At 39.8% G+C, this 27,086-nt stretch overlaps 1 protein-coding gene across 2 annotated transcripts; it reads right to left on the bottom strand.

Annotated features, from left to right (window-relative positions):
- Nucleotides 1-283: 283 nt before the first annotated feature.
- LOC125466636 (ERBB receptor feedback inhibitor 1-like) lies at nt 284-11,910 on the bottom strand. Of its 2 annotated transcripts, none has more exons than XM_048561420.2 (3): nt 11,708-11,910; nt 4,006-4,088; nt 284-3,335 (listed from the first exon to the last, which is right to left on the bottom strand). In XM_048561420.2, exons 2-3 carry the CDS (start codon nt 4,064-4,066, stop codon nt 2,170-2,172), a joined length of 1,227 nt encoding a protein of 408 aa, XP_048417377.1. In that variant the 5' UTR covers nt 4,067-4,088; nt 11,708-11,910; the 3' UTR covers nt 284-2,169. The 2 variants fall into 2 exon arrangements, with proteins under 2 accessions (XP_048417377.1, XP_048417378.1); XM_048561421.2 differs by having other exon boundaries at nt 11,712-11,910.
- Between the last annotated feature and the right edge of the window lie 15,176 nt (nt 11,911-27,086).

Genomic DNA, 27,086 nt, shown 5'->3' with positions numbered 1-27,086 from the left:
CACAAATTTGATTACTGGAGAATAGAAATGTATTAACACACAGAGCACATATTTATCCCACATCACTGTAGGTCAGTTCTGAGGTTGACCAATGGGTAGATGAATTGTTTATCATGCATTTGATTTAGCTTAGTCACACTGTTTGCAAAATAGCAATGCTGCCAACTTTCTTTGAGAGAGTTGAGCCTTAGCAGGCAGCACTGATCAAGCAACACAGAACAATTTAATAAAAATAGACATAGCGAAGAAATTTTTTTTTAAATAATGTAATTAATGATATCCCAATAATACTGCACAGACCACACGAACAAATATCATTGTGGTTTTTAAACAAATAGTTACAATACATTAAAAGATATGTTACAGCCAATGACACAAGAGTAGAATTATAGGCCTTCATTTATGGTACATGTAGTTAATTGAGTCACTTACACAAAACTATTCTCGAACATAAGCAACTGCATGGATTCTTCATCTAGGTCCCTTATCAACTATCATGTAAACTAGTCTGCAGATTAGTACTGAGTCTCTCACCATTATGTCCCTTGTTGCACCCTGTTAAGTTTTATTTTAGTAGCCCGATGTTTACTTACGATCTTATTTTCCATTTAACTCAATTGCTTATGTCTGTGAAGAGGTGTTTGATTTCCAAGATGAACTGTGGCTGAAGCTGTCTTGCATCTTACTGCCAATAGACGATGAGCTTTATATTAGGAGGCCCAACATCATTATAGTCACCTCCTGAATGTTTCTTTTTTCCTTGCTTTGTTCCTTCAGTCCCCACTCTTAGCTGATGTAGCAACCTTAAATGTGGACTCAGGAGGCCAAACCTAGGGTCATATATGGGCTTAAAAAGGCAACATATGAGCCACAGGCACAAATCATATCCATCCACAAACAAACAACACTAAATACTGACAGTAGGAGCTACAGGAAAGCAGTTGCTGGTTACCATGGACCTCACTTGCCAGACAGGAAACAATGGGCCCATTTTTTCTGAAACTGTGAATGTACGAAGGACTGTAATGTGGACTGTGATGCTCTGGGTGGTCAATTATTCACAATCATTTGAAGAATGGACATTTAGATATGGTAATAAAAGAGGTCAACAAGCAGAACAAATGCTAACAATCTCCATGCCAATCCCCACTGAAGTATCTCCTATTAAGAGCTGGTGATGATCTGCAGCCTTTTGTGGGTTAATATTAAAAAGATGCAGGTCATGTTTTGGGTACACTTTAAAAGGTGTGGGTAAGCTACTCGTGCTTACAAACTTGGCATAGCAAAATGTGACAAGTCTGTTCTCCTGTGCCACATTTACAGCTGTAACAGTTCCTTTCAAAACAGGAAGGGAGCACACCCTGAGAGGCAAGGAAGAAAGGACAATGAAAAGATTGTTAGTCTTCAAACAAAGTGGATCACTGATTCCATTCCCTCTGACCCTTGGCTTCTCCATCCCAACAGATATGTCATGAATTGTTGGGGATGGGTGAAAGAGGCAGAGACATGAACTTGTGGCAGTTTCTGTGCTTAACTTTTAACTAAATCCCTTCACTTTAGTATAATACTTGTCACTCAAAATAGTCAAGTCAGAGGTGACCTTCACTGAGCATCCCTGAGCTGGATTGTTATTAGGCATGGTCATCCTTATGTGCCCTTTAACAATTGCAGCAGTTCTTCTTCGCAAGAGTCTCTGGACAGTTATATAATAAATCAGAAGTTTCAGTAATAAAAATCTAGTCTTGATTGTGTTGTGCTTGTTTCACATGAGAGTCACTGCCTGGGAAGGGCCTTTAATATTCCAAACGGATGTTGAACTTTCTCCAAGATATTATAAGGCACTGTGCTCAATGCATCTTGCCTGGTTCACTGCCTTTTCAAGGTTCCAAAAAGTAGATAAAGTGCAATTAAAAAACTAAAATGTTCTAGTGAAAAATGTCTACTGTAAAACTATTGTACAGATAACCTGGTCACTGTCATGTTCAAGGGCCTCTGGTTTACAGCAACTTATATTGTATTTTAACATTGTATTTTCACTGGTTTTTGGATCACACATTCTGTGATTCCACCTATTTTCCCAAGGAATTGCAAACCAATTACCTTGGATTATCCTGGAACTGTTTTTTGCTGATGTCATATTTTGATGCCCCTCTGCAGGGATGGTAAAATCTAAGGAGCCTCCGCGTAAGCAACAGGTTTCCCCTTTACTGTTGCTGGTTTGGTCAATGCAAAAGTCTTTAAATTGTCTGCTGTGCAATCATTTGACTCCCATGTGTTCTGAGCCTCCACCAAGTACTTCTGAAACTTGTCCAGATAAGGAGGCTTCTCAGGGAGCAGATAGTAGTGTGTAGAGCTCATCTTCTTACCATCTTCCATGATTGGTAAAATGCATGGCACCCTTGTGTTTGCTCCATCACTGCTCTGCCGCTGCAAGATTTTGTTGCTGACATATTTAGGATCAGGTGCAAAGCTTCGTGTGGGTGGCATCACTCCATTGAGGTAGAAAGGGAGGCTTTTGGGACTTGGGGTGCGCGAGTTATTTCTGGACACAGGTTCCCGTGGAGGTATCTTCGGTGGCCTGTCCTCATCACAATACATGCCTGACATCACCTCTGTAGACCATCTCCGGCAGTCATGTTTCACAAGTCGCGGGGGTATGGGAACTCGAGGAGGGACCTCAGGCTTCACCTCGTTGGAATTTGGTGATGAATGCGATAAGCAGCCTCCATTTTTAAATGCAACAGGTTTGTTGTAAGATCCAGCTGGACCGGAATGTGAACGCCGTAATTTGCGGTGAGGCCGAACAGACTTCTCAGTAACCTCCATGCTTTCCAGGTTAGAGTCTTTAATCATATTGCAACTCTCTGGCAACTTATTTCCACTAGCACCTTCTGAGTAAGCATAGTTGGTCTGCCCACATCCACGGAAGCTCCTTCTGCTCGGAGTATTGTACCTAAAGCTCAGTGGCCTATAGTCTTGCAAGAGGGAATCAGTTTCAGAGCTCGTAATGGATTCAACCTCACTATCAACATCATCAAAAGGCACATCACTAGTGATGGGCAATGGAGGGAGTGGCTTAGAACTTCGATCACTGGTACACCCAGAAATAGATAGTGGACTTGCTCCTTTTACTGGTGTTTGAGGTGGTGACTGTATAGTGCTATCCACAGAGAGTCTCTTAAATGGGGAGAGCAGCTGATCTTTTTCCATTTGTAGAAATGACTCCTCATTGTTAGGCATTTTCAGAGGAGCTGGTCGCGGCTTGTGGAAAGATGATCGGAGACAACTCCCGAAACAACAATGGCTGTTCAGCTGAATTGGATCCATTTCTTGCCCTGTTGGAGGAAGAAAAGTAATTTTTAAAATGGAAAGAATTCGCTATAACAAACATTTCCATCTTTTCAGGAGGTTCAGCCATCTTCTGGCATCTGGGTTCCACTGTTGTTGGCCATCTCTCAGTATCTTACTTATGCAGCCATTCTTCATGAGAAATTCTAGTCAAGACTGCCAGTGTGGTATTCAAAATTAGGTTCAAGGAATTATTGGACAGTGATCATTTACAGGAGCCCTTGTCTAAAGTATAATGTCAATTGGTAAGGCTCAATGCCAATTTAGCATAAATCTGGCTAAGACCTGTTCCGTACACATGGTGTAGGTAGGAATAAGAGTAGTTACTCAGTTTCAGTTTGATGATCTGACAGCAATGGAAAGGCTTAATTATCATCCAGTACTCGTTCAGAATTTGATGGTGGGCCTTCTTAAATCATAATTTTAATGCCCGCAAGACACTTAAAAGCAGCTAAGTTAATCACAGTAGAGTGGCACATTTGACCTAATCAGGTAAGAGTTACTGGTCTTCTAAGGGATATTAGTGAAAATTTCTTTTAAAATGACAATTTGACTGTTCCATGTTGTCAGTAAAATTATCCAGTTTCCCTTTTGAAAAAAACAAATTTGAAATCTGCAGTGTTTGGTGAGCATTTCCCATTGACGTGAGATACATACGGTTGTTTGAAGTTGCGATGTAGGGCTGTTGATGGGGAGCAGCATTCAAAGTACAGGTCATGGCTGTTGGGTCTGCGTAGATGCTGAAATCACAAAAACACAATATTTGTTGCAATATGAGAGTGAACAGTCAATCCCCTAGATTAATTCATAACAAAGGCTTTTCAACCCCTTCAATTCCATGTATCCAGGATACACATTTCCACCTACCTCTCTCATGAGCCTACCTTCTTGCCTCCACCTGTAGCCTTAATTCAACCATCAAAAATTACAGAAAAACAATATTCCCAGTGATACTTGCTGCATTATTCAGCTTTAGTTTTCTTTCTGCTCAATAGCCCTTTTAGAGGCTCAAGAGATCAAGTTTATCTTCAGAGCTACTCCCCTTTGATACTGGGGTCAGCTGTTATTCTGCTCAAATAACTGCAAAACCTCTTGCATTACACCTGTACTTAGAACTGAGCCCAGTATTCCTTGAACAGTATCCTTTAAATATTGTCAACAAGACCCCAACAGATGTAGACTCAACTGATGTAGCAGCATTTGACAAACTTACTATGTTCAAATAAAACATGACTAAACTAAATCAACACTACATTCTCTGCTTCCCTCTGGCCAGTTTATTTCATCCAATGGAGTGTATTTGGTTCCTATTCTTTTCTCCTAGGATGCAATACTTGCACTCCTTTTCGTTGAATTTTGTTTACCTGATCAGCCCAGATGCAATCCCGTCTTTTTGCACAGATGGTGATCATCGCTGCAGAATCCCTTAGTTTGGTGTTATATAAATTTAAACTCCTTGCATTGTAACTGTAATCTCAAAGACCCAAAAACCCTAAACAATATGCCAAGGACAGGTCCAGCAACACCATTTTAGCAGCTTAAACTCAATATTTACAGGGATTAAGTTTAAGTAAATCTCACCCTTTTGGAAGTCATGCAACATGACAACATACTTCAGTTTTGAAATGTATTTGCCTCAAGAAACCTCTGAAGGTAGTCCCTCCCAATACCAAACTGTAGTGAGTTCAGGTGCTCGAGTGATTCCAGAAATGTTCGGTATTGATGACTTTGTGATTAATGTGCATAAAGCAATTACTCAGCAGTTTGCAAATCTGTGTTCCAGCCCCGTGATGAAATGGTTACAATCTGGAGAATATACCATTCCTTTAAAAGACTTGGTGTTATAGTTAACAGGATATTTCACTCCTTGTCAAATACCAAGGAGATTCTTGAATTATTCAGTTTATTGTACCTCAATAATTCAGATTGTAGGACTCACTCCACCCCCTTAAAAGGCACATCAGTGATAAAACTCTCCTTTAGGAAACCACATTTGGCTTCTGGTGAAAAAAGTTAACCACCTGAAACATTAACCAATTCTTTTCCTTTACAGATACTGACTTAACTGCTTCGTATTTTCACAATTTTTTGTCTTGTTTGACATAACATTTACACTAAAGAAGATTAGACAGGATCTTTAGAAATCATCAACGACCTTACTTTATACGTTATTGTCAGGTTGTGGTGTGAAAGATATCTTCCAACCAAATCACTAGCTGTGCTAACAAATAAGTGTCTTTGATGTTGAAAGTTCCTTTACAAATTGCACTTCGGTGCAATTCTGACACAGTATGATGTCAGACATGGAATACATTCAAGAGGACAAAGTTATATTACATTGGTTATCTTAAAATGTGAAAAGGCATATAAGACAAGTTAATGTCAAAAGACAAGAACAATGAAATGTTTGAAGGACTAGAACTCTTACTAGAGTGAAGTATCAGGCTGACATTCAACATCCATCCCTTAAATTTATCTATTACATAAAAATTCCCACCATAATTAAAAGGGACAATTTCCATATATTGATCTGGATGTGAGTTTGCTCACTGAGCTGGAAGGTTAGTTTTCAGATGTTTCGGCACCATTCTAGGTAACATCATCAGTGAGCCTCCGGTGAAGCGCTGGTGTTATGTCCTGCTTTCTATTTATCTGTTTAGGTTTCCTTGGGTTGGTGATGTCATTGCCTGTTCTTTTTCTCAGAGGATGGTAGATGGGCTCCAAATCAATGCGTTTGTTGATGGAGTTCTGGTTAGAATACCATGCTTCTAGGAATTCTCATGCTTGGCTCTGTTTGGCTTGTCCTAGGTTGGATGTGATGTCCCAATCAAAGTGATGTCCTTCCTCATCTGTATGTAAGGATACTAGTGATAATGGGTCATATCTTTTTGTGGCTAGTTGATGTTCATGTAGCCATTGGAAATGCAAGGTTACTGAGATGGGGGATGGTCAGGGTTGGATAGTCTTCAGAGGATCAATGTGAACTTGATAGGCTGAACGGCCCATTCCCCCCATAGGGATTCAAGGATTAAAATGGCTGATCAGATCTAAGAAGATCATGCCATTCCACAGAGCCAGCCAACCTGCAGCATCATTAAGTTTCTTCAGATCTTGAAGATAAATCTCACATAAAACATGTCTTGATTAAAATCGCCAGACATAGCTTTTTATAAAAAGCGTACAAACTATCATGTTCACTTTTTTTTGCCAGAGTTCCCTCTTTAGCCCTATCTTTACTCAAAAGGGAACAAAAAAGGTACTGGATTAAAGAGAAGGTTGCTATTGACACAGAAGGGTTGGACAAAGTCCGTATTTTGTATGAAGAAACAGCATCACAGAAACAACCAGTGCAGGCACTAACCCAAAGATATTAACTGTAGTGTGTCTCACTTGGTGTACGACAGAGGACAGTTATACAAATTTAACAATTAAACTGTGCACCTACTTCCTATTTGCAAAAAGATACAGGAATCAGTATTTGGAAATTATCCCACTGTTTGTAATAGTTTTTCCATTATTCTTGCTTAACAGCATAGCTCATTACCATGAAAGTAGTTTGTATAGTTGGCCTTTTCATTTTTCAGTATCTGCTACCTCCAAAAGTGGTTTTACTGCTGCACCAGTCAGACAATGACAATATCGGTTAGCAACTGCATCTCCACTTTCATTCACCATTGTTCACTCACTTGCTGCCTCCAGCATGCTCAATGTAACCATTTTAAAAAAAAAGACAGCTGTGAACATTTTTGTCACTGCTCCCGATTGTGCTCACTCTTAGTAGGGTTCATGTACATTCTTCTGCTGATGGTGCTGATTCTCACAAGGGCAACAGAAATAATTATTCTGCCATCTCCATCATGGAGCTTGAATAGAGGTTCTCTCTGTGGGCAAGAGGTATGTTGATAATCATACAAAGATTACAAGGTGCGTTCACAGTGCTTCTTATATTTTGTTTCAGAAAAGCACACTAGAATCTTTCTTTACTTTAAATGGCCTGCACTGGTTCCTTCCGGAAGTCTTATGTTACATACTTTGACATTGATACTTGGAGTACTGAAATTTCTTCAGGAGCTTTTTCCAAACTGCTGTGAAACAGATAAAGATTGGGCCAATCAAAGGAAGCCCTGAAGAAGAAAAGATGCAGATGGGACAGAATTAGGTCACAATTTTCCAAGATGGTATCATCTTGCTGCCAGCGGAATGAATATTGACCAAAATGTTAATTCCACAGTGTGAAGAGTCACACAAGTACTGTTCTCTCCTCACCTTGCGTTCACCCTGGTCACTTACTGCCTGTTCCCATTCAGTGTTTACTGAATGTACCTCATGTTGCCCAGGCTGAAAGAGTCCAATTCATCTCATATTGATGATAGAATGACAGTCGAACATTGGTTGCTGTGTATAACATAGATTGTGTGTTTACCCATTGAAGCATCATAAGGGAATGTAGCAGTGAGTGATGTAACATCATTGAATTTTGGAACATTTTGTATTTAGGGGTGGGCATAATGGTGACTGTTCTAATGCACAAAAGAATGTCAACATAATTTAGTTGGACAGAAATGCTCAGTAGTATGGAATTGTACATTAAACATACAGAATCTTTACACTGGGGAATACTTGCACATACTTTGCATTCTGTCATTCCCACAGTTTAATTAGAGCATGTTGTTCACAAATCAAGGCACAAGCTGACCAATGTGCATCTTTTTATTGGAAGATTGTGGATGTAGGTGAATTTTAAAACATTAAAGTGTGAGAAAACCAACTGAAATGGGGTGGCACAGTGGTTAGCACTGCTGCCTCACAGCATCAGGGACCTGGGTTCAATTGCATCCTCGGGCAACTGTCTGTGTGGAGTTTGCACATTCTCCTTGTGTCTGCGTATGTTTCCTCCAGGAGCTCTAGTTTCCTCCCACAGTCCAAACATATGCAGGCTTGGGAAATTGCCCATGCTAAATTGCCTGTAGCATTCAGGGATATATAGATTATGTGGTTTATAGGGGGATGGGTCTGGGTGGGATGTTCTGACGGTTGGTCTGGACCTGTTGGGCTGAAGGGCCTGTTTCCACACTATAGGCGTTCTGTGAAATTTCAGGCAAAAACACATTCTTGGAACAGAGGAATTACTAGCAAGACCTCCATTTATTACCCATCCAGATCTGCCCTAAGATCTTACAGAAGGCACAGGCACGACAGTTGTAGGCACACCAAACTAAAGAGAGGAAATATAAAAATTAAGTGGCTTCCTCTAGACATCTGCAAATTTAAATAAGAGTATTTAAATTTCCTGCAGCTTGGTACCAAATGTCTGATGCTTCAAAAATTAGATTTTGAACATCCAAAGCTTTCTACTGGTAGAAGTTTTTGGTGGGGGGGGGGGGGGGGGGGCGGTGTTGAGAAAATACAAACTGCCATTTTTTTAAAAAATGAAAACTGCACAGTAGTGCCTGCTTCCAGTTGTCTGCTGTCCTGATGCTCACCATGATAAAATAGCTTCCCAACACTTAATACCTACATGAAGTATCGCTATCTGGGTCAGGTGAGAGAGAACAAGTCAGCAAAAGTCATTATCTTCTGGACTCAAAGTGGAAAAGGAAGCATACAAACCATAAGAGGGACCCTAAACTGAAGGGAGAAAATGCACATCTTTAACTGCCAAAGTGTAGCACCTCCTCTTTATACAGTCCAAAATCATAAGGATCAACAAATGTTGAACAATATGTTTTTGACCAAAACCAAAGTCTTTCTTAATATACCAAAATCATAATAACCTAACAGATAGAAACAGCTCCAATATTGGCTGCAGTTACTAAGTTTTGCAAATTCTACGGAAGGGTCACTGGACCCAAAACGTTTACTCATTTTTCTTCACAGATGCTACCAGACCTGCTGAGCTTTTGTAGCAACTGTTTTTGTTTGCAAATTGCATGTTTTACCTGTGACCCTGTGCCTAATTTCCAATACTGCCAATAAGAAAAGTCTGAAAACTTCAACAATTGTAGCTTTAAAAAGCCTGAAATATTAAACCCCTTCCCTCATTTTTGAGCCAAAATCCATATAGGCACAAAGTGGTTCACCACATTTACTCCCAGTATTTACACCATGTGCTGTCATCACCTCAGACTCAAAAGATAGATAAGCCAACTAATGATGAAAAACATATCGCGATTGCTGGTAACAAGTCTCTCACACCTGGGAGAAGTGGGAAACTTGTGATTTCTTTTCCTAGTATGAGCACGTCTTTCTAATTTTCATTACATTACCTGAGCTTTTTTTAAATGACTAGTTTTGACGGGACATTGACAGAGCATGAGTAATAACACCAATAATGTGGGTGTTGCAATTTACTGATATCAAAAAGGAGGAAAAAAAACTAAACTCAGATCACACAAGCTTAAGGCCACTTAATGTGGTCACAATGAAACTTCCGCTTTGAAAAAAGGGTCTGACAAGCTATTGTACCTTAAGGTCAGCACATATAGCAAGTATAAATACATACTTGCAAGAGAAAAAGAAAAGAATTGCAGGGCTATAGGAAAAGATTGGAGGACACAACTAATTGAATAGCTCACAGGTGATACAAGTGTGTTCAGCTGAATGGTCCCTTTCTGTGCTGTAAGATTTATGACTCAATGCTATATAACCCTTTCAGCCAGATTATACACAATTTAAGAATTGTAGCATGCTATTCTTTATTGTAGTGTTTCCTTAAGAGCAACTTTCGGATTTTTTTTAATGTTTCAAACTGCCATAGGTGGCAGGTTTGAGTGGTGACATGGACGTGAACTCAAACTCCAGATCGTAAGTCCAGTAACATAATCACCACACTACCATAATACAACTACAGGAAGTCAAATAGCGTTTCTGCTTTTAGTCACTATCCAGTCACCCTTTCTATATAGACACTTACAGATATTAGATAAAAGGACAAGCTCCTGAGGTAAGGCTTCCATTGACTCAATAGTCAAAAACTTCTGGATGTTCACTATCTTGTGTCATTAAGAACAGCTATTCAGTTGGAAAACAGAGAAAAAGGGACAATAAGCAACATCCGGATTATATCCAGCAGAGGACGCAGAAGGAACTAGGACAATTGGACTCTATATCAGTGACAGAATACAGTTTTTTGAATTGCTACCTAAATATTCTCGTTTAGTTGGAGTTTTCACAGGACAGCTCGAAAATACCATGTAATGTGTATTTTTAATTTAATTTTTAATTTAAAAAATACTCGATTAACGTGTTCACAGCTCAGAGAGCTAGAAATCGATCATCTCAAAATGGCATGTACAAGGGCATTTTGGAATTGGTTCACTAACAGCGAAGTCTGGGACCAATTGATCCGTATCCGAACGGACCGTTAAAACTGGGCCTCAGCAGCAAACAGGCACGGGACAGTAAAGCTTTAAATAACCAATCACTGCAGTTTGAGAGCCGATACTAACACCTTGATTTACTGCTGGCTGGAGAGAGAAACTGGTTTAGATCACAGCATAAACTCAAAGGGAGAGATGCACTTCTAACTTAGTCTAGAGCTTCAGTTCTGTCCTCACTTTTTGAAAGAAATAAGTGAAGCCTGCAGCAATCACGTCACAGAAAGCCATTGTCTTGGAGAGAGTGTTTTAGAGCATTTTTCAAATCTTTGAGGGGTAGTTAGCTGCATTTATATTTCTCAAAATAACTACAAACGGATCAATGGTGAGTGTTTCGCTACAGAAGTGATTTCAAGGTAGCTGCGGAGGAACTCGATTTAAATCATGAGATATGAAGTGATTTGGACAGTCCCTTGTGTTCAATCTATGTACGTATGTATCTTGCCTAACTCTTGGTAACAGGTTGACATAACCATTGTAAAATCCAGTCACTTTATACACTGACTCAGAAACCGATCTCAGGTTCTACAAAAGCTGCAACTTTTAAGATTTTGTTAAACTAAAGTAAAGAAAAATGTACCAAACTTCTGAATTAACACTAAAACAGCTAGCATGTTTGCATAATCCATTTGTATCATTATTGCAAAAATGTATTTATTTTGGAAAGACTTTTACAGAAGTTTTAAACTGGGGTAATACTTGCTGCAGTTCAGGTTATATATTAAACTGATCGGAGTGGCTCACGGCTAATAATTTATAGACAGTTTTATTCATCCAGCACAGCAACCAACACATATCGACATTTTTGGAAAAAATATTGTCGTACAACAAAGGATTTAAAATCACGAAATTCAGCAGAAACAAGAAACGTTTAAAAAAGACGAAAAAGTAACGAATAAAAAAGCAAAGTGATTTTTAAAAAGCAAGAGGCAATACCGGCGGAACAGGAGTGCAAACGACTGCGATTGGGGTCTGAAACTCACCTACCTCCTGATCAGTTTCACGGGACAGGAAATCCGGCGCAAATACTCCAACTAACTACCCGATTCAACGTAGCAATGAATACAAAAACATTTCTCCAGACTACGTTACACCTTCCCTACTCACTCTAGCTCCCGACTCTAATTAAATGTTTCTCTGTTGCAATGCGCCCTGCAGTTTGCTTAATAAGGCGGGCACTAAATCCTGATGTCACCGTGAAGTGAGATCAGGATATCTCCACGCCCACAGCCTGCAGTCAGCACGCTTACTTAGCTCAGCCTTAAAGGGGAACATATACAAATAATCGGAGATCAGCCCCTTATATTTAAATTGACAACGTTCCTCGTATTATGTGTACAAAAATGTATTAAGTTCTCAACCTGACAGCATCAGAGGGATGAATCCACAGATTGCATTTTTTTTAGCAGTCGGTGGGGCCCACCATCCATCCTTGCAGTTTAAACCTTGCAAAACTCAAATCAGAGCACAAAAACAAAAGGTTATATTGCACTCTGCCAAGAGTTTCCACGTCATTTGCTTATTCTCAGATTGCTACATAGCTGAGTATTGAGTGCTGAGTATTAAATTGTTTTCCGGCCCTGTGTGTCGCTATTGGGCTAATGTCTTGATTCACCACAAAATGTTACTTTAACTTCCAAGGATGAATTGAAAACGATTTAGTAGCTTGCTCCAGTATTGCATAGGAAGTATCTGATGCTACATTACTGTGTCTGTATCTATCTGTGACCCTATTAATCTCCCTTCCACTCTCCAACCTCACTTTATTTCCGTGTGTACCCAGCGACACTTACAGCTGTACTTTCTCATTCATAACTGACTTTGGCCCTCCATTCACCATGACATTTCCGCAGCTACTAAACTATTCAATCATTTGTTCAACTTCTTTTCCTAGTGTCAAAGCATGATTTAGTTTGCAGTGTTCCTAACCCTAACTCATAGGTTGTGGGTTTAATTACGTTCCACTCCAGAATTTTAAGTACAAAACCAGCATGGCACAACTGTGCAGTACTGATGGAATGCTGCACTGTTGAGAAGTGCTACATTTCTAATGGATGAACTAAACCCTATCTACTCACCCAAGTGGATGTAAAACACATCCATGGCACTGTTTTGAAGAGCAGAAGAGTATGCCAAGTATCCTGGCCAATTTTATCCCTCAGTTTACAACACAAGTAAAAGATTATCAAATCATTATCACATTGCTATTTATGGAAGCTTTCTGTGCACAAATTGGCTTACATATTTGATTACATTTCCTTTTTGTGAAGTGCTTTGGAGGCCCTCTGGAGGTAACAAGGCACTGTTTAAATGCAAGTTTTACCCTTGATGCTCTTGCCTCACTAAATCCATTTCTCATTTCTCTTGATATTTGCCATGTTATGTTACCAAATGAAATGTTACCAAGATGAAACTAAATGCAAAGAAATGTGAAGTGATGCATTTTGTGAAGAAGAAAGAGGAGAGGAAATATAAACCGGGTGGCACAGTGGCTCGGTGGTTAGCACTGTAGCCTCACAGCACCAGGGAACTTGGGTTCAATTCTAACCTCAGGCGACTGTCTGTGTGGAGTTTGCACGTTCTCCCTGTGTTTGCGTGGGTTTCCTCCAGTTTCCTCCCACAGTCCAAAGATGTGCAGGTTAGGTGGATTGGCCATGCTAAAATTGCCCGTAATGTTCAGGAGTGTGTGGGTTATAGGGGGATGGGTCTGGGTGGGATGCTTCAAGGGGTAGTGTGGATTTGTTGGGCCAAAGGGCCTGTTTCCACACTGTAGGGAATCTACACTAAAGAATGAAATTCATAGGAGTTGCATAAACAGAGCCATGAGTTTTGTTTGAGCAAATAATTGAAGTTGACAAGGCTGGTCGAGAAAGTAGTTAATAAGATAATTAGGATCCATATCTTTATGAAAATAGATGCATAGAGTAGAAAAGCAAAGAAGTTATGGTGAATCTTTACAAAGCACTGGTTTGGACACCAATCCTGGAAACCCCTATTTAAGAGGGATGCAAGCATTAGAGAAGCTGCAGAAAAGATTACAAGATTGGGGAAGTTAAAACTGTTACCCATGGAGAAGGTTGAGAGAAGATTTGATAGCAGTGTTCAAAATTGTGTTGGGTCTGAACAGAATAATTACAGCGAAACTGCTTCCAGCGGCAGAAGGTTCAAGATCCAAAGGATATCGGTTTGTGATGAAGAGTAAGAAAACTGCAAGTGACATGAAGAAAAAAAATTGCGCAGCAAGTAGTTAGAATCTAGAATGCACTGCCTGAGAGGTTGATGGAGACAAATTCAATTGTTGCTTTCTGAAGGGTACCGTTTTCAAAAATGATCTCTTCTTCAGAAGAAAGAAAATACTGGGCTACAGGGAGAAAGAGAAGATGTGGGAGGAGAATTGTTTCAGAGATAGTAGGAACTGCAGATGCTGGAGAATCTGAGATAACAAGGTGTAGAGCCGATGAACACAGCAGGGCCAAACAGCATCAGAGGAGCAGGAAGGCTGATGTTTCGGGACTAGACTCTTCTTCAGAAAGGGTCTCCATTTCTGAAGAAGGGTCTAGGGCCAAAACATCAGCCTTCCTGCTCCTCTGATGCAGATGTAGGACTATTTGTGCTTCTCATGCATAAAGCTAGCATTGACACAATCGGCTGAATGAAGTCTCTCCACTTGGGCTTCTGCTCCTACCAAAGCATTGAAAAGGCCCAAATCAATATCCAAAATAATAGCCTATGTGACTGTGACTGTGGTAAACTAGCTTCCCTCATTCTGCAGCCTTTAACATGGGTGATCATATCGTCATCCTTTTTCGCTATCATCCAATTTGATGGAATTGCTCAAAACCAGGTTAAAAAAAATACCTGAGATAATGGGAACTGCAGATGCTGGAGATTCCAAGATAATAAAATGTGAGGCTGGATGAACACAGCAGGCCAAGCAGCATCCCAGGAGCACAAAAGCTGACGCTTCGGGCCTAGACCCTTCATCAGAGAGGGTTTCTCTTCTCACTTCCTTTGCTACTCTGTTGCCCCCACCCCCGTTCCCACTACCCAAACAGATACACAATTACTCATCTGCAGTTTTGTCCCCTTGGCAAAACTATTCAAATATACAAACTCAAACTCACTGATACCACAAACTTTTTTTTAAACTTAATCATCAGCTTTCTCAAGCTCACTACAGTTTCTAATTTATCACACTGTTCATCTGACAGCCAGTCCTGAAGGAGCTGAAATGAATTCCAACTGTATTTTGGAAGTTCTGAAGTCATTATCTTCAGGCTTTATCAAAAAGTTACTCCCTAATCATTGTTTTCCCCAGGTTACTATTTGAGTCTGAACTGGATCATTCATAAACTTGGCATCTTATTTAAACCTGAAGTTAATTTCTGACTACATCACCAAGATCACCCACTGCCACCTCTATAACTTGGTGCTGAAGCCCTCAACAATGCCTTTGTTTCCCAATGCATCTGACTATTTGAACACTGTCCTAACCAGTCTCCCATCTTCCACCCTTCAAAGTCTTGAACTCATCCAAAACAATGCCCCAATCCTAATCTGCACCAAGTCGTACTCATCTATTGCCCCTTTATTTGCTGATCTATATTTGCTGCAGGTCTAGCAACCACTTGATTTTAAAATTTTGATCCTTGTTTTTAAATCCCAACATGCTTTTGTTTCTCCAATGCTTTGCAATCTCTGCACGCCTTCAGTTCTGGTCTCTTGCACATTCCTAATTGTAATTACTGCACTGTGCTTTCACTGTGGAAGTCTCTAGCTTTGAAATTCTGTTCCTATGGCTACCTATAGCTCTACCTGTCTCTACTCCATCAATGTATCCCTTTAAACCCACCGCTAATATATCCCTCTGTTTCCTTGTGTCACTTTTTTGATACTTCTCTTGTGTATTATCATAGAATGCATTTCTATATTAAATGGATTACATAAATGTATGTTGTGTTTCTGTAGGTAAGCATTGATGCATCTATGTATGAGTGTTGATACAAATGTCTGCGTGCCTTTTGTTTATAATTGTCGTTGTGCCATCAAACAAGAAAGATCAGACAAGATTGTCCCTTTTTAGATGAATATACCAAAGAGGAAACCTAAATGAAAATTCATTAATTTGGGACCAAATATTCTTGTTCCATATCTCCAGTGTTTCTTTTGAAAGATTTTGTCATCACATAATTGTAGTAGAAGGTTTTCTTCAGCTAGACATTCAATATAAACTTGGAATTCTGAACTTTTCTGTAGAAAGAGCCTTTCTCATTGACCAAAACATCACTGTTGCATCACTTGTGAGAAAACTAGTTGTTTGAGTGCGAGGTATTTGAAAATTTTCTGCAAACTTCTCATTTTCAGCCTGCAAAGCTTGATCCAGATTGCTAAAATTTGGACTTTTATTTCAGTAGTCTCACTGAGGTAGTGATACTGCCAATTCTTGATTATTTCTGAGCTATTTAATCTTGTTTCTACATTCAAATTTAAACCATGCATCAAATCTCGTAGGTTTTGGCTGTTGGTACTAGCTGTTGGCAAACAAACAGGAGGCTGGAAGAACACAGCAAGCCAGGCAGCATTTGGAGGAGAGGAGAAGTCAACAGCCTCCTGTTTGTCTAACTTGGATTCCAGCATCTGCAGTTTTTTATTGTCTCATAATAGTTGTTGGGTTTCTTTTGTAGCCTCCATCTGCCATCTATGCAGACTGACAATTTTTGCTCGTTAAAATTTATCATAATCCATTTTGGACTAAGGATATATTTCTCTCTGGATAACTTCTTATTAGCTTCTTGAAGTTGCTTTACTTCTTCTTGGTGGACCTTTGCTGAAAACTGAAGCTTCTCTCTAAACAATGTCAAGTTCAAAAGGAATGTTTCCTGTGCATGACTACATAGATTTGTTGCATATAATTAGTTTATGCCTGTACAGGTGTGATACCATCCACCCTGATAGGCCATTCAATGGTCTTGCGCTTAAAAAATCATAGCATTATAGAGCTGAACGGCATGGAAACAGAGCCTTTGGTCCAACTTATCCATGCCAACCAAATATCCTAAAGTTTAACAACATCTTTCCTATAGCAGTAAGTCCAGAATTGAAGGCAGTATTCCAAAAAGGGTCTAACCAATGTCCTATACAGCCACAACATGGCATCCCAGCTCCTATACTCAATGCATTGACTAATAAAGGCAAGCGTACCAAATGCCTTCTTCACGACCCTATGACTCCACATCCAAGGAACTATGAACCTACACTCAAACATCTCTTTGTGTGGCAGCAGTCTCCAGAACTCTACCATTCAGCGTATAGGTCCTGCCCCGATTTGCATTACCAAAATGCAACACCTCACATTTATCTAAATTAAACTCCATCTGCCACTCCTTAACCCATCTGATTAAGGTCTTGTTGTACTCTGAGATAACCTTCTTCACTGTCCACTACACCACTAACTTCACTGTTATTTGTGAACTTATTAATCATTTATTCTATGTTCACATCCAAATAATTTATGTAAATGACAAAAGCAGTGGATTCAGCACCAATCCTTGCAGCACACCACTGGTCACAGGCCTCCAGTTCAAAAACAGCCCACTATCACACTCTGTCTCCTACCTTCAAGCCAATTTTGTATTCATATGGGCTAGCTCCTCCTGGATTCCATGTGATCCAACCTTGTTGATCAGTCGACCATATGGAATCTTGTTGAACACCTTGCTGAAATCCACATAGACAATGTCCACTGCTCTGCCTTTTTCAATCTTCTTTATCACTTCTTTCAAAAACTGAATCAAATTAGTGAGACATGACTTGCTTTGCACAAACCCATTTTGACTATCCATAATCAGTACTTGTCTTTCCAAATACATGTAGATCTCATTTCCCAGAGTGCCCTCCAACAACTTACACACCACTGACCTCAGGCTTACTGATCACTTGTTTTGAACTTCTGAGATCTCTTCTTTGATCAATTGAAGATCTCTTTCTAACTTGATAATTTATAGTATCTCAGAAACTGTGGTTACTTTACTGGTAAAAACTTCAGAAATTTCATTTGCTTTCATTACAGATTGAACTAGCACAAGATCGCTTACTTGCTTCCCAGCTGCGACTTTGCTATCTACATTGTAAGGAATTGCTTCCTCTGACTGTGACTGCAGTTGCTGTTGCTTCATTTCCTGGGCAGTTTCTGTGCAATAAGTAAATAACTTTATTTCTCATTATGCTCTTCAAGAAAAGTTAGAGTTTCATCCAAAGTGACAACTTTGTGTTGTGGAACAATATCTTCCGCATCCACAAATACAGGAAGGTCCAGAATTTCAGATTCTAACAAATAAATGACTTGTATGATTATTTCTTTCTCTGTAACTATTCTGCAAGAACAAACCATGATCTGGAATTCCTCGCAGATGGCTTGTCACTGCCTTCTTTGTACCTACTTTTCTAACTAGTTACAATTTCTGTTTTGAGAAATGCAGTGAATGTTCTACTCGCTTTTTAAGTGCTTGGATTGAAGTGTCTTCAATGTCTGCTAATCAAAGAATATCTAAAGAGATATAAATGGCTCCACTTAGTAAAAAATGGTCATGAGTAGGACAAAGTCTCTTTAATGCCTTTCCTACTGTAGTGAAATGTATGACTCATCAGGTCTTTTACACTAATTTGTATACTTCCCAAGTTCCTAAGTATAATGGAGAACAGCCTGAGTATTCCTGACCTCAACCAAGGTATAGCATCTGATAAGGTTGAATGTCTGCTTCAGTATACAACTTCAAACTAGTTTCTCTGCCATTTACTTTAATTGCTGCATAGTAAAGTTCATCCCCTGGCTCTGTACTGTCAAGGAAGTTGAATTCTTGCTGTGATGCTCTCACGTTCTCCATGAAGAGCTCACCCTACCTCTCTGCATTCCCCACAGAACTTTCAAAGACTGCTATGGTCTGTGTTTGATTTTCTGTGCTGCCAATGCAGTCTTATCCTGGTCTCTCTCTTTGCACTTGCAATGTTCTATAAAACTGGTCAGGTTGGATTCCCGCTGGTGGAGTTCCCTTCTTGCTTGGACCGCACCCTATTCCTTTGCATGCTTGCTGTCAGTTTAATTTCTGAGTGCTCATTTACTCCTCGTTTCTGTAAGTACTTTTGTTTCTGTAGTAATTTACTTAATATGATTGATTTTTATTTTCTATTGCTTACTGTGGCACTCTGCTAAGAGACTTCTCCTGCTCTGCCTTCAGAAGACCCTAAGAAACAGGAACAGGAGGAGGCTGTTCAGCCCTGCCAATAGGATCATAGCTGATCTCATAATCCTCAATCCACTTTTCTGCCCTTTCCCCAGGACCATTGATTCTCCTACAGAGCAAGAATCTATCTATCTCAGCATTAAATATACACATGGCACGGAGTTCCAAAGACTCTCAACCCTCAGAGAGAAGAAATTCCTCCTTGTCTCAGTCTTAATTGATATCCATTTATCCTGGGACTACGTTCTCTGGTCCTAGACACTTCCATGAGGGGAAGCATCCTCTCAGCATTTACCCTGTAAGACCCAGAAGAATTCTGTATGTTTTAATGAGATCGCCTCTCATTTTTTCTGAACTGTAGTGAGTTGAATCTCTACCTGTTTAAGCTTTGAACAAAAGACAATTCCTCCATACCAGGGATCATCCGGGTGAAGATTCTCTTAACAGTCTCCAGTGAAATAACATTTTACCTTAATTAAGGGGACCAAAACTGCTCACAGTCCTCCAGATATGATCTCATCAGCACCCTTTACAGTTGTAGTAAGACATCTCTGCTCTTAAATTCCATCCCTTGGAAATAAGGGTCAACATTCCATCAGCCTTCTTGACACCAGACGCACCTGTGTGCCAGCTTTCCGTGTTTCATGTCAAGTACCCTCAAGTCTCTTTGTGTAGCAGCTTTCTGGAGTTTCTCTCTATTTAAATAATATCCTGTCCTTTAGTTCTCCATTCCAAAATAAACAATTTCAGATTTTACCGTATTATACTCAATTTGCCTAAACTACCAATATCTCTCTAAACTGTTCTTATCCCTCTCACAATCAGCCTTTCCGCGTATTTTTGTCTTGTCTGCAAATTTGGCTATGATACATTCACTTCCTTCCACCAGGTCATTAATATATGTTGTAAACAGTTGCAGTCCCAGCACTGATCCCAGTGCAATGCTGCTGGTCACAGTCACTGGCCTTGGAAATGACCACACGTCCTCAATTTCTATTTCCTGACCATGAGCCAATTCTCTTTCCATGCCACTACACTATCTCCAACACCATGGGCTATCACCTTTTTTGAGATACCTTGTCAAATGCCTTCTGGAAGTCTAAGTACAACACATCTACTGTTCCCCCTCTATCCACTCTAGCTGAGGGTTCCTTGAAAAACACTAATAGGTTAGTCAGACACAATTTCCCTTACATGAAGCCATGCTGACTCTGCTTGATTAGATTATGATTTCCAAATGTTCTGTTAATATTTGATTTGATTTGATTTATTGTCATGTGTACCTAATTACAGTGAAAAGCTTTGTTTACAAGCAGTACAGGCAGACCTTTGTAAGCATGAACATACAGATCATAGGGTGAAAAAAAATTTAGACAGAGGCATATAGGTTACATCGCACAGGGCATAGCTAGGGAAGATCAACATTAGCAAGGTCAGCATTATTTGAAGTTAGAGAGTCTATTCGTCAGTCTAATATGGCTGGGAGGAAGGTGTTCCTGAATCTACTGGTTCGTGTGTTCAAGCTTCTGTATCTTCTGCTTGATGGAAGATGTGGTAGGACAGCATTACCAGGGTGCAATGGGTTTTTGATGATGTTGGCAGACTTTCTGTGGCCATGAGCTATACAAATGGAGTTCATGAATGGAAGGTTGGCTTCTGTGATGATCTGAACTGTGCACACATTGTGTAATTTCTTATGAGCCTGGGCGGAGCAGTTGCTGTATCAGGTTATTATGTAACCAAACAGTATACTTTCAATGGTGCATCTGAAAAAGTTGGCAAGGATCGTTATGGACATATCAAACGTCCTGAGCAGCCCAAGGAAGAAGACGCGTTGTTGTGCCTTCTTGACCACTGCATCAACTATGGAAATCCAGGACAGGTTGGTCGTTACTGTCTCTCCTGGGAACTTGATGACCTCTAACTTCAGCTCGGTTTATGTAGACGGGGTGTGTTCGCTTCCTTTTTTTCTAAAATCAATAATCAGTTGTTTAGTTTGCGACATTGAGAGAGAGGGTTTTCTCATTGCACCACATCACCAAGCTCTCTATCTTCTTTCTGTACTCTGATTTGTCATTGTTTGATATCCATCCTACTTTGTTGGTGTCATCAGCAACTTATAGATGGTGTTTGTTCAGAATTTAGCAACACAGTTGTGGGTGTACAGGGAGTGCAGTAGGGGGCTGAGGATGCATCCTTGGGGAGCTCTAGTGTTGAGTGTTATCATGGAAGAGATGCAGTCGTCTATCTTCTCTAATTGCAGCTTGTGTGTTGGTAAGCTGAGGATCCAGTTAAAGAGGGTGGAGCCAAGAGCAAGGTCTCAGAGTTTTGAGATCAGTCTGGAGGTGATAATGGCATTGAAGGCGGAGCTGTAGTTGATGAGCAGGAATCTGCCATAAGTGTCCTTGTTGTCCAGATGTTCCAGCGATGTGTGCAGGGTTAGGGAAATGGTGTCTGCTATGGACCTGTTACATTGCTAAGGGAATTGTCAGGCATCGAGGCAGGCTGGGAAACGAGAGTTAGTATTTCCCTAGTAATTGATTCCAGTACTTCTCCAACATTACATGTTAGGCTAATTGGCTTATAGTTACCTGCTTTTGTCTCCCTCCATTTTTGAATAGGGGTGTCACATTAGCAGTTTTCCAATCCTCTGGTACTTCTCTAGAATCCAATGATTTTTGGAAAACCATAACCAATGCATCCACTTTCTCTCTTGCTGCCTGTTTTAGGTTCCTGGGATACAAGCCATCAAGGCCAGGGGAATTATCTGCCTTTAGCCCCATTAGTTTATCTAGTACTATTTCTTTTGTGATGGATGTAGAACTTAATTCTGCCCCCTTATTCATTAGAATTAATGTAATGTTTGAAGTATCTTCCACCTGATGGAAAATAACTGTTTAACTCCTCTGCCATTTCTTTGTTCCCCAAAACCATCTCCAATTTGACCCCTGTCTCTTCCTTTCTACATGTTTAAAGAAGCTATTATTGTCAAATTTTTATATTCCTCACTGGTTTGTTCTCATAGCTTACTTTATCTGTCTTTATTAGCTTTTTAGTCCTCCTTTATTGAATTCTGAATTTATCCCAGTCTTCGGGGCTCTCTCTGACTTTGACCTCCTTATGTGCTTTATCTTTCAACTTAGTATTTTACTTAACTTGATTGACTAGCTGTGGTTGGTTTATCCCTCTGTTAGAATCTTTCCTCCTCGCTGGGATGTCATTTTGCTGGGAATCATGAATCACCTCCTTAAATGTCTGCCGCTGCTGCTTGCTAACTATCATTCCTGCTAATCTATTAGTCTGGTTCACTTAAGCTAACTCTGACCTCATTTCATTGTAAGTCCTTTATTCAAGTTAAACATAATTGTTTTTGATCTAAGTTTCTCACTTTCAGACTGAATATTGAATTCATTCATGTTATGATCATTACGTCCTCGGCGATCTTTTGTTCAGAGGTTATTTATTAAATCTGTCTCATTAGTCATTACCAACCCAAGTGACCCATAATCATTGTTCTATTCTTTTTACATACTCCCATTATTTGATGATTTATAACCTTTCTGACAAGGTAGCTACTGTTTGGAGCCTGTACACAACTCCTAGAAATGTCTTCTCTCCCTTGCTGTTTTTCTTAACCCCACCAAAATGGAAATTACGTCACCTGAGCCGAGATCATCTCTCATAACTTTCTTCATTTCATTTCTTAGTAACAGTGCTATCCACTATCTCTCCTGTTCATCCTGTCTCTCCAAAAAGGTCAAATATCCCTGAATGCTAAGCTCCCAGCTTTGATCTCCCAGTAACCATGTTTTTGCAATGGCTATGACACCATATTTATTTTCCTCGATTTGTGTTGTCAGTTTGTCGATGTCACTCTGAATATTTTGAACATTAAGACACAAAGCCTTTAAGTTTGTTCTATTATCAAGTTTCCTTGCACTTTCGTGGTTCCATTGCACAATATGACATTCACAAATTCTGCCCTTTCCTTTTATTTTCTGGTAACAATGAAATCCTGCACTTTTTTCTTGTTCCACAGTTCAGGGCCTAGGTGTGCCTTGAAGTTCTTCCCTAAATAGCCCCCAACACCACTTGGCTTTGCTTCAGGTATTTTCCCACGTTTAGGTTCACAACATTGGGCTGGCCTCATGCTTTATTGTCATTCTTCTTAAGTTGAGTCTTACCCTTCACCCTTGGCTCAGTGGGTCAGTTCACAACTGCAAGTTTGTAATAATGTGAAATTAGTCCTAAGAGTGAAAAGCATCAGGTTTTATTGAATTTAACAATATGAGGAGGATGGTAAGAGATGACATCTTACTTGGAGCAATGCAGATCCAGATTCCAGATCCCTCTGATTTGGGGTCACGCTGAATAGCTCCCTTTGCACCTGCATATCTAGAGTAAAGTAACATTTCCCTTTACAATGGAAAGAGTGAATGTTTAAGCCAACTAAAGCGTCTGCAGTAGATACGTCAGGGAATTTTTAACAAGTGCTCTTTGACTCACTTGCCCAGAAAGATAAACCAGTTAAAAATACAAACGACATAAAGTGGCCCGACTTGTCATATATACTTCAAAATGGACCTCAACTATGCCCAGTATGTTAATTTCCAAGTATTACTGATTTTAAAAAAGCTTTTCCCTGTGGATGGTAAATACACAGATGTGCAATTGATTGTCGCCACATGAGGTGCTGAGGCATCATCACATCAATAATTGTTTATACTTTAATCAGGAATTCCACAGAATAGGAAGTGGTTTAACTGACTGGAATTTGAGACATTGAGATTATAAGGCCATGAGTCTTGTTCATTGGAATGTTGGGCTCGGAGCTGTAGCTTTCAGCAGGAATGTATTTGGATTTTGTTGTACTGGAACATAAAGAACAAGAAAAAGGCTATCACTTTTCAATCGTCATATCCATTGAACTTTGTCTCCCAGTATTCCTTTAACCTCACCTGACCAGTTTCTCAATATATCCTTCAATCAGTCCATCTCCAAAACATATTGTCAAAATATTTTTTCAGAGATAGTAGGAACTGTAGATGCTGGAGAATCTGAGATAACAAGGTCGAGTGCCAAATGAACACAGCAGGCCAAGCAGCATCAGAGGAGCAGGAAGGCTGACGCTTTGGGCCTAGACCCTTCTTTTGGTCTAGGCCCGAAATGTCAGCCTTCTTGCTCCTCTGATGCTGCTTGGCCTGCTGTGTTCATCCAGCTCTACACCTTGTTATTGCGCTTGTCAAAACATTGTCTGTTTCAAGTCTTTCATGTCATAAAATTCTATCATCCCAAGTTCCTTTCCTACAACCAAATCCTCACCTTTAAATTTGTCATTCTCAGATTTGAATCATTTTGTTCCTGCATTATTTGTCTAATCTATTTAAGATTTTGCAAACATCATATCAATTACATTGAAAACTCTTTTTCCAAAGAAAAATACATCTACCTTCTTTAACATTTTCTTACAACCTAAATTTCTGCTACTAAAATTCATTCCTCTTTTGTCTTTCTTGTATATTTTCACGCTTTTAAGTCACCTACAAGTTCTTCAAGGAGTATGTGATCAGGTCAAGTCTGGCCGAGACCTTGATATGGGGATAAAGCTTGGGGTATATAGAGTAACAGAAGCTGTAGGTATATAAAAGTGAACTTTCCTCTACAAATCCAGCAGGTTTGTAAATGTTTAAGGTACCAGTTGATGATCGCCACCTAATTTCCCATACGCTCCAATCTGAGCTATTTCAGCCAGAAGGAATCCATGTTTGGAAACTATGAGTTTCCTTTAAGAGAGATGAAGAACAATTCTCGAGGAGTCTTACCCCAGTGAGTTTGACTCCAGAAAAGTTGTGATCTGGCAACTTAGTTTTTAATGTTATGGAAACAAAACAAAAGCTATGGGGACAAAATTGTATAGCAGCCAAAAAACAAAAATTAGCGTTCAGTAATTTGAGATTTTGGATCACAGAACTTTGATCAGTGTTTCCTAAATACTGTTTCCAACTCACTACGGAATTGTATTCCAGCGCGATCATGATATTAAAATATGCGGCCCAAATGCTGCCATCTGCCGCTGCCATTTCCTCAGCCAACAGTCGATAGATAGAGTCATAGAATTGTACAGCATGGAAACAGACCCTTTGGTCCAATGCCGTCTATGCTGACCAGATATCCTAAATTAATGCTGTCCCATTTGCTCGCATTTGGCCCATATCTCTTTAAACAGTTCCTATTCATATTCCCATCCAGATGTCTTTTAAATGTTGTAAATGTACCAGCCTCCACCGCTTCCTCTGGCAGCTCATTCCACTCATACACCAATCTCTGTGTGAAAAAGTTGCCCCTTATGTCCCTTTTATATTTATCCCCTCTGACCTTAAACCCATGGCAACTAATTTTGGTCTCCCTTACCATGGGATAAAAGACCTTCACTATTCATCCTATCCATGCCCCTCATGATTTTATGAAACTCTATAAGGTCACCCGTCAGCCTCCGATGCCCAGGGAAAATAGCCCCAGCTATTCAGCCTTTCCTTACAGCTCAAATTCTCCAACCCCAGCAACGATCTTGTAAATCCTTTCTGCACCCTTTCAAGTTTTGCAACACCTTTCCTATAAGAGGAGATAATTGAACACATTATTCCAAAAGCGACCTAACCAATGTCTTGTACAGCCACAACATGACCTCCCAACTTCTATACTCAAAGCACCAACCAATAAAGGCAAGTGTACCAAATGCCTTCTTCACTACCCTGTCTACCAGTGAATCCATCTTGAAGAAACTATGAACTTACACCCTTAAGTCTCTTTGTTCAACAATTCTTTTGGACTTTTTATGCAGCATTGTCTGTTACTCATGTATCTCAACTGTTTTGTGAAAACCGCCAATTACCAGCTAAAGAAAACCAAAGTCTTCAGTTAGAAAGCTGTCTGCAATGAAACTTTCAAGAATAAATTGACCACTATCCTTCCAAAGGTCAAGCATGCTTTCACAGTACTTCACAAGTGATCCACGTGTCTAAATATAAAGGCAGCCAGATATGACAGGAAAGGAGAAGATAACAAACAGATGACTATATTTCTTGCTTCATTAAGCAAGTGGCCTTTCAGATTCCAGATCATTACAGGCCTGACTACTAGACCATATTTTGATTTACAATGTTGCAGTTTGACCAATATGCAACACAGTTAATTCTTACTTGTTCATTTAAGGACAGGTGACAAATAATGGTCTAGTGAATGACACCCATATTCATACTCACCACTGCAGCTTTAACAACTCCATATTCTGTGGCTCTAAAAGTGAACAACATCAATTCACAGCTGATTTGTTATGCATGACAAGTGGCAAACGTATTAGACAACATTGTCATAGGCTCCCTTATGTATAAAAATAATTTCTATACATTCTATCAATTCTTCTCAAAATATAAAACCACTGAATCATATCATCCATTAATCTTCTACATTCCATGGATTACAAGCAATACTGCTCAATGGAATGCCCCCAATACCATCATCACAACCCCGACAGAAATGTATTACCTGCATTGTTAGACATCAAATGTTTCAGTATTGGTGATGGTTTTGTTCATTGGAAATATTATAGAACAGAGGGAGCTCTGTAATACTGAGCAGTGGAGAGGTTTTATTTTGTCTTGCCTACTTATAGCACAATATGAGCATAAATTAACGTGTAATATTTACAACTGACAGAAATGTTGCTCTAGGGTGCAATTTTCTACCTAATGACTTTTTAAAATTCCCCTTTGTCTATTTATTTACAAAGATTACATTCAATAGCATGCCCTAATTGATTCCTTTTGTTTCCACTATACATTGAAAAGATGTTGTGAAACTTGGATAACAAGGTGTAGAGCCGGATGAACACAGCAGGCCAAGCAGCATCAGAGGAGCAGGAAAGCCGACACTTCGGGTCTAGACCCTCCTCAGAGATCTAGGATGTTGCCAGGGTGGGAGGGTTTGAGCTAGAGAGAGAAGATCAATAGGCTGGGGCTATTTTCTGCCTGATGCCGTGCCGTTGGAAGACGTTATGGCCTTGCTGACTTCTTCCGTCTCGCATGGACGCATAAAAGGTCCCATCTCTCTTCCAAGATCTTCC

Source organism: Stegostoma tigrinum, chromosome 28 (genome assembly GCF_030684315.1).
Source record: "Stegostoma tigrinum isolate sSteTig4 chromosome 28, sSteTig4.hap1, whole genome shotgun sequence".
Lineage (NCBI taxonomy): Eukaryota > Metazoa > Chordata > Chondrichthyes > Orectolobiformes > Stegostomatidae > Stegostoma > Stegostoma tigrinum.
Note: the sequence above shows the minus strand (reverse complement) of the source record. Positions and strands in the feature narration are given on the sequence as shown.